Below are 8,735 nucleotides of genomic sequence, written 5' to 3'. Positions count from 1 at the left end.
TATTCTATACAGTTTGTTTAATGTTATCTGACTGAATGAAAGGCAGATGTGTATTTAGAGTTGTTCACGTCTGCCTGAGCGGCTTATATTTGGTTACATTGTCATTTGAAAAATAAAGGTAATTGTGACAATGATAATTGTTTTATAACGGTGTGTTTTCACGTAACTTTTGTGATAAAAATGTCGGAAAGAACTATTGGCCCCCGGGCATCTTCACTTGATCAAATTTGGCCCTCTTTGCAAAAAGTTTGGACACCCCTGCCTTATGTGCTTCTTGGTTGATTCCTTGACTTGGACAATGCCTCGGGAGTTCATTGAAGCAACCAGTCTAGAAGTGAGATCAGTCATTGTCATCACTTGATTGCCAAACAGCTCCATCCTGATCAAGAGGAACAGCTATTGTATGACTGATTCACAGCAGCTTCGTACTGGGCTGCAGCATCAGTATCTTCATTGCTGGCAACTTCTTCTTTGGAAACCTTCTCTTTGGGGTACAGTCTATAGCATGACCTGTGGTAGTGCCCTTCAGCTGCTACAAGGTCTATACTCACAATGGCAAGGATTCTGCTGTCCGTTGTATTTGTGGATGCACTGCTGATCTTTGTATCAGCTCTCAGTTCTCGACACTGTACCAGTACTTCTCTCGTATTCTTTCCCTTAGCATATTTGTTGGTTTTCTGACAAAATATGCACTCTGCGTCATAAGTTCTAGACGTACTTGGGGCATGTCGAGCTGTTCTTTTCGATGATTTCTCTTCAGCAGAGCCACTGCCACTTTGCTTTTCTTTTGCAAGGATGTCATCAAGAACTTTCTTCATAGTGAAGATACTGCGACACTTTCTGTGGTAGTAAATATCTGGAATCTGTCCCTCAGGAATGTCTTTTGCCAATTCCAAAACTGGTGCATGATTTCATATCTGAGCTGCCCTGAGCAGAGTTCTCCAGGAGTCAACACTTTGTGGTGACATCAGCTTATCTGTATCATCAGAACAGTGGAAGATGCCCTCCAACCATTGATAGTGGGTTGTTACCTGCTTGTTCACTGGTGGCCATATTCAGTCAGTTTTCACCTGCACCATACTGTACAATCAGAAATCATTACTTTGATGAACAAAAATGAATTAATCTGTCAGTACTTTGGTTACACATTGACGGCAGCAGAGAGTTACAACCCAAAAGCAAAACTAACATTGATGAAGGGTAAAATTAATCTTAACTAATCTTTACTAAATTAAGGGGAGGTACTACAGGCGAATAGCCAAAATAATTCCTGTCCTTTTATCAGAATGAGAAAAAATTACCAGATGAATATACACAAAAACATAATAATTTTTTTGTATTGTGACTTTCCCCCCATTAATTTATGCATATTATGTGTAATCTCATTAAATATGCACAAATTTGCATATTAGGTAAAAAACACAATATTGACTTAGTAGATTAAGTCAGAATTTTTAGTTTTTTTTAACGTGATCAATAACTAATTGCTTGGTATCTACAGACGCTTTTGTCAAAATATTATTCTTTCAGTTAATTATGTTAAAATACACTTGACACATGTAAAAAACAATATTTTCGCCAATTTTTTTAGATAATACCACATAAAATGAAAATGACAAAAGATATAAAAAAAATCCCTCTAACATTTATAGCTATTCCAAGTAGGAAGTAGTATGTAGAATTATGTGGCTTTATCTATTATTAACATGAGTTTTCAAACTCGGCATGCATTAAGTCATTTTAAGAAAATGAAAAATTCCAGTTCTGGCATTATGATGGTAGTCGCAATCAGATTTTAGCGTTATACTTGTGTTCTTCCGCTTTTTCCCATGACAGCAAAGTAAATAGCCATATATGACTAAGATAGATATCTGCTCCAGAGTACAAGCTTTTCAATGATATGCAATTCAACTAGGTTATTTCTTAAAATGCGGAGACAAATCGCGATGAAAGATGCTAAAAAACGATAAAAAAATTATAAAATATAAATAGTTAGTTTTTATGATTTTAAAGGTATTGGTAATAATTGTGTGCATGTTATCAAAGTTTACAATTTATAGAAGCAAAATATAAAAATATGTAAAAATTTACAAACTGAACATTTTATATTTTTGCCTGTAGTATGTGGCCTTAACTAATCATCTTAACAGATACATTAACAATACATTGAGGGTAAAGTTGGCAATTTAGATATCTTTACTGAACAGAAATAATACAGAACCACCAGTACTTGCCTCACCTGCCAGTAAATGATCACCATCTCAAACAAGCTACTAGAAACAGAAGGAAAACAGATAGTGCCAATCAATTCCAGATTTAACTAAATCACTGAAATTGAAGAACAAGCGTGAATAAATGCAAGAATATGTATGAAATTTATGCCTTGGGGCCAAACATCCATTTTGGAAATTATTGTCTTAATTAACAGCAGAGGTGGTGGAATGTTTTATTTGTAACGTCCGGGCAAATAGGCACGTGTTTGCGATAGGTGCAAAAACAGGTTTCCTGCGAGAAAAATTTTACAGCTGCTCATTTGGAAAGGTTATGTATTATTTTACTTCTGGTGATGTAACAAATAAAATGGCACCATTAAAGTTTTGCCACCTTGGGTGGTACCGATATCTGGTCTGGCCTAAGGACTAAATGTCTAAGGGGAGAATTGAAACGGGACATATTTAAGCAACGAAACAGGAGGATTTCTCCACAAATCTGGCTGGCTGCCTGATGATGCTAGTTGTTATTACTGGCGAAACGTCATCCTCAGATTGTAAATGTGGATTTGCTCTCAAACACCGGTGTACTGTACTAGTAACGAATTGGCAGGTTCTGTTCACGTGACAAACCTTATTAATTGGCTGTGTCGGGTGGTGGCGGGTTTAACGACACATTTATATTTACGTGATCTAACCCAAAAATCCTATATTATGGAGGAAATTCGGTACATACTGCGCTCTTTTAAGACATCTAGTGCACGTCTTCCAGCTGTAAGTGCGTGTCTTAAAATGTATTATATGTTGATAAGGCATGGCTTTGAGATGCTTTATAAATGCAATTTATGTTGTATGGTAGGTATATATTGTTTCTGTGCACTGGTGTTTGCACTGGTCATATGGAATCGTGCTCGGTGAGAACTCTTGAAATGTATGTGTGCTGTGTATGTGCACCTTTTATACGGTATCTATATCCTGTGTGTATGTGTTGTATCGTAGACGGAGGTACTCGGAGACGGAGGTTGAGTTAGGGGCTTCCGCCAGGGTTTATTAACACTTATCACTATCCCTGGTTCCCTCTTTACCCCTTCCACTATCCCCGTTCCTCCAGTGACCCCGCTTACGTTACGGGGTCTCCCTTATATACCCTCGGAGGGGTGATGTCGCGTGCACTGCCCAGCGCGTGCGACCCCACGTCCCGTGAGGTCACCGCACCTGACAGCGCACACGACGCCACCACTCTCCACTACTCCTCTACATCACCCCCCCCCGTAAAAAAAAACAGCCGACCCGGCTGCAATCAACCTTAGGGCAGCACGGCCCTTCAAGCAGAACAGTAACAACAAAAAAACAAAACAAATAGAGCCCGAAGGCCTCATCCGCCGGATAGCGCCGAACGGGCGCCAGGGGCTAGGCCCGCTGAACGGCCATCAGGGCCGTCACCGGAGCCGCACCCCCCTCGAGCGGGTATGCGCTGCTGGCCCGCTCCCTCGTGCGGTGTCCGCCACCCGTGCAGGTGGGCCGTCAGCGGGCAACAGGCCCACCGCCGTGGCCTCCGGTGCCTGGGGGGTCTCTGTCGGCCTCACTCGGGAGGGGCCTGGGGGCACACACACAGGTCGGACGTCACCTCCGTCAACGAGACCCGGCCGGTCAGGCACGCCGGATACATCATCAGCCGGCCGCTCCGGAATTGGGGGTGGATCCCCCAGGGTAGATGGAACATAACGTTTGAGCCGGGACGGGTGCACTATCCACTGCCTGCGACCGAATCGAATCCGGACGCATTGCGGCCGGCGGACCTCCACAACCTCCACGGGTCCCTGCCAAGGGCGATGCAATTTGGCCGATGTGCCAACGGGGACCTGGGGACAATGCAGCCACGCTTTTTGACCCGCTACCCACGGGAGGCCAGCTGCCTGGTGTTTTGGCAGCCGCTCATTAGCCGCCTGCCGGCTTGCGGAATTCTCGGCAGCGGCCTGTCGCGCCTCGCGCAGCCGGTCAAGTGCGACCTTCAAAGGGGTCGGCACCGACGACCCCTTCTTGGAGGAGCCAACGTCCATCTGGACGTGCACCGGGGGCTCCGGTTCCCTACCGTACATTAAATAAAAAGGCGAAAATCCCGTGGAGGCATGAGGGGCCAACCGATACGCCGCCAAGACCCCCGGGACGAACAGGTCCCAGTCTGACTGGGACGTGTTCACCTGGTGGCACAGCATGGACGTAAGGGTGCGGTTCAAGCGCTCTACCATCCCATCTGACTGGGGGTGGTAGGGCGAGGTGCGGATTTTCTTGGTGCCAAGGAGGTCACACACCTCCTTGAGCAACCTAGACGAGAAATTCCGCCCCTGGTCAGTCAACAATTGTTCCGGCGCGCCCTTGTCAAACACGTATCCCTGGACGAAGGCCTCGGTGATAGAAGAGGCCAACTGATCGACCAAAGGCCATGCCATGGGCCAACGTGTGAGGTACTCAACGCCCACCAAGAGGTATTTGTGGCCCCGTTGGGATGCAGGGAATGGCCCCAAAATGTCGAGCGCCACGAGCTCATTAACGCGAGAAACCCGGATGGACTGCAGCGGGGCCCGGTCCTGGACAACTGGGGCCTTCCTCCGCGCGCAGTCGTGGCAACCCTTCAAAATCAGTGCTACGTCACCCTCAACACCCGGCCAGTAATAGTCCCGCTTAAGGGTCAATAAGGTCTTGTGGTAGCCAAGGTGCATAAGCTTCTCGTGAATGGCTCGGGTTAATTTACCACGCAGGCTAGTGGGCACAACCACACAATAGCGTTCCAATTGGGCATCCCAACGCATGAGTAGTCCGTCATGCACGGCGATCGCCGGGGCAGCCGACGAAGCTAAGCTCCGGGCGTTATGTCCGACACGGCGCCGTAGCTTCAGCAGAGAGGAATCCTCCATCTGCAAGCCGGACCATACCTCCCGGGGAAGTCCAAGGCCGAAATCTGCGGTCGACGCCGCACCTGGAGGGGTGTCCGCCTCGGCCGACGCGACCAACTGGGCCGCGGCGTCCCCTGGGGCCTTGCAACGGCTAGAGCCCAGGGCGCAAGCACACCCGCCGCCTGCCGGCAATCGGGATAAACCGTCCGCATTTCCATGCTGTGTCCCCTTCCTATGGATTACATCAAAAGGGTAATCCTGGAGCACTTCGAGCCAGCGAGACAGCTGACCCGAGGGCTGACTAATCTTCAGCGAATATTGCAGGGCCGCGTGGTCGGTTCGGACCGTAAACAGCCTACCGTACAAATATGGTCTATACAACTGAACAAAATAAACTATGGCCAAAAGCTCCCTCCGGGTCACACAATATCGCTGTTCCGTCGAGGACAGAACGCGACTGCCATAGGCTACCACCCTCTCAACCCCGTCGACCACCTGGGCCAGGACAGCCCCAATTCCCGTGTCGCTGGCATCGGTATCGAGCAGGAAGGGTTTCGTAAAATCCGGGTACCCCAAGGGCGGCGCATCCGCCAAGGCCGTGCGAAGCGCCGCAAAAGCCGCCTCCTCCTCCGCGCCCCAGTGAAACCTTTGTCCTTTGGCGGAAAGGGCGTGCAGTGGCTTCGCAATTGTCGCAAAATCGCGGACAAACCGGCGATAGTACGATGCGAATCCAACGAAGCTACGCACCTCCGCGACAGATGTGGGAGTCGGCCACGTCCGGACACAAGCCGTTTTATCCGGGTCCGTGGCGACACCTGACGTGCTAACAATGTGTCCCAAATACCTCACCGATGGTTGTAGCAAGTGGCATTTCTGGGGTTTGAATTTCAAGCCAGCAGCACGCACTTTGACGAACACCGCCTCAAGGCGTTGCAAGTGCTCGCCAAACGTACGGCCAAAAACAATAACGTCATCCAAGTAGATTAGACAAGACTCCCACTGCAGCCCCGCCAAGACCATCTCCATGAGACGCTGGAAGGTGGCCGGGGCCGAATGGAGACCCATAGGAAGCCGATTGAACTCGAACAACCCCTGGGGCGTGCGGAACGCTGTTTTGGGTCTAGAGGCCTCATCCAGTGGCAATTGCCAGAAGCCGGAGAGCAAATCTAAAGTCGAAAAGAACCGCGCGCCCGAGAGGGCGTCCAAGGAATCATCCATGCGAGGCAATGGATATGCATCAGCCACCGAGATCTTGTTCAATCTACGAAAATCGACGCAGAACCGGAGACTCCCGTCCCGTTTCTTGACTAGCACAATGGGGGCACCCCAAGGGCTAGTAGATGGGGAGATGATGTCCGCCGCCAACATTTCCTCGACAGCCGAGCGGACATGATCTTTTTCCGCTGGGCTAAAGCGGTGGGAATTAAGTCGAATGGGGGCCGCGTCGCCCGTGTCTATGTGGTGGTCCAAAAGAGTAGTGCGACCCAGATCAAACTTACTTTGGCTGAACACATCGGTGAACCGTTCGATGAGGTCGCGGAGTTGCCGACGTTCCCCGAAGGACAACGAGGCATTCTCGTCGCACAACGTGGCGATCCATGATGCGTCGGGGTCCCCCGTGCGCATCACGCCCGCCACGACCCCTCCATCCGGGGCAGCGCTCTCGGGTGGAGGAGCCGGGGTTGCGTGTGCCAGGACGGCGCCGGCCGGGACTATGACCGGCAAGGGTCCCGAATTGAGGACCTGCAAAAAAAGGTCCTGGCCCCCCGACACGGCTGTCAAGGCGCCCACCAACCCCTTCGTCCTTGAAAAGTAGCTTGACGGGGACAGGAGGATACCCGTCTCCGTGGAGCCCATTTCGAGCGGTTTGCGCAACCTAAGGGGTATCAGGATTTGTGACGCCGGTGGTACGGTCACCGGCACTTTATTCAAGGCCCGTACACCGGCGACCAAGGGAGACAGGACGGTAGGTGATTGTAGGAATTGCAGCCGCCTCCCTGACGGCATTTCCACACAGCCCTGGTCAACGAGAATTCGGATGGGCATCCTAGACAAAAAGTCGGTCCCCAAGAGGCATGGCACTGCCAAGGTCCTGGAGACCAAAATCGGCCCGGCCAACTCAATCTCGTCAACCCGAACCGACGCTACAACGTGGCCCAGGATGCCCAAACTGCCGCCGTTCGCGGCGACACAAGCCCCGCGAACCGGCCTTAATGGACCCACGCTGCGGGGTAGCAGCCCAAAAATGGCCTCAGAAATAATGGTGGCCGACGCCCCCGTATCCACCAGGAGGCGAACGTGCACCCCTTGCACATATCCTGCCACCGCTGAGGAGCCGGCAGCTGCCGCCACCATCCTATGCGCAAGCGCATCCCAGTGGCGGGTCTGTCTGGGCCATTGAGGGGGTGATGACGATGGTGCACCCGACCCTTCGAGGACAACCCCATGACGATGGGCCCTAGCCCCGCTAGATGCATGAGGTGAAGGGAGCGGCCGCGCAGATGATGCGTCGCGACTCGCCTGGGGCCCCGAACCCGATGCCAAGGAGGGTCTGGGAGAAGGTGGAGTCCCTTTTCCAAAGGCCCCCGGGGCATTCCGGCAGCCCCGCTCAATGTGGCCCCGCTGACCACAGCGGAAGCAGGCCACCGTGTCCGCCTCCTGTGGACGGGAAGGTCCCGGCCGCCCCCGCTGCTCCGGACGGCGACCACCCGTCCCCCTTCCTCGACGATCGGGCATCGCCAGGGCCGCGAGGGTGTCCCCCCCGTCCGGCGCCAGGATCCCCGCACACGCCGCCATCTGAGGCCGTTGGCGGAGGGAGAGGTGCGCCTGAATGTTTTCTGCGACCGCCAAGGATGTGATCTGCCGATCATTGTTGATCGACAGAGCAATTCCTAGCTCCCTTGCCAGGTCAAGCAGCTTCCCCAAGGCCATAGAATCAAGTGCCCTGCCGTACAGGTCAGGGTATGCAGCCTGCGCCAGGGCCAGGAGCGAGCAGCGGAAGGCCAGCGGCAGTTCCCCCTCCTCCCGCCGCCGCAATGAAAACTTTAGCTGCGCGGTGGACGGCGGCTCAAAAACGTTGGCCATTTGGATATAGGCCGCCGGGAGTGTAGCCCGATTGGCCGGATGGATGGACTTGAAGGCCTGCAGAGCCCTTTCGTCCAAGCAGGTCGGAAGCGCCGGCAAGGCCTCCTCCATGGACCAGCCGACCGACATGTATGCCGCGTCGAACCGGTCCTGGAAGGCCGACCAGTCGCCCCCTTGCGCGACAAACGGCGCAACGTCGGGTAACCTGCGCTGCCATTGGCCGCGCGGCGCCGCGAGGTGTGGAAGCCAAGCGGCACCTGCGGGCCACCCAGCGGACGCGACGTGTTGCGGCGGTGGCAGCATTGCGGCTCCCGCGGGCCACGCCGAAGACGCGGAAAGGTGCGGTGGTGCTGCGGCCCCCATGGGCCACGCCGTAGGCGCAGCGAATTGTGGCTGAGTTGCGGCCCCCATGGGCCACGTCGTAGGCGCAGCGAATTGTGGCTGAGTTGCGGCCCCCATGGGCCACGCCGTAGGCGCAGCGAATTGTGGCTGAGTTGCGGCCCCCATGGGCCACGCCGTAGGCGCAGCGAATTGTGGCTGAGTTGCG

At 52.6% G+C, this 8,735-nt stretch overlaps 1 protein-coding gene across 1 annotated transcript; it reads right to left on the bottom strand.

The window, feature by feature from the left end:
• Positions 1-3,232: 3,232 nt before the first annotated feature.
• Positions 3,233-8,596, bottom strand: LOC133354084 (uncharacterized). The gene is made up of 2 exons (XM_061570651.1): positions 7,625-8,596; positions 3,233-3,807 (listed from the first exon to the last, which is right to left on the bottom strand). The coding sequence occupies exons 1-2, from the start codon at positions 8,549-8,551 to the stop codon at positions 3,793-3,795; spliced, it is 942 nt and encodes a 313-aa protein (XP_061426635.1). The 5' UTR covers positions 8,552-8,596; the 3' UTR covers positions 3,233-3,792.
• Between the last annotated feature and the right edge of the window lie 139 nt (positions 8,597-8,735).

Source organism: Lethenteron reissneri, chromosome 46 (genome assembly GCF_015708825.2).
Source record: "Lethenteron reissneri isolate LAM-NWPU_2019-01 chromosome 46, ASM1570882v1, whole genome shotgun sequence".
Classification (NCBI taxonomy): domain Eukaryota; kingdom Metazoa; phylum Chordata; class Hyperoartia; order Petromyzontiformes; family Petromyzontidae; genus Lethenteron; species Lethenteron reissneri.
This window is presented reverse-complemented; position numbering and strand designations above follow the sequence as displayed.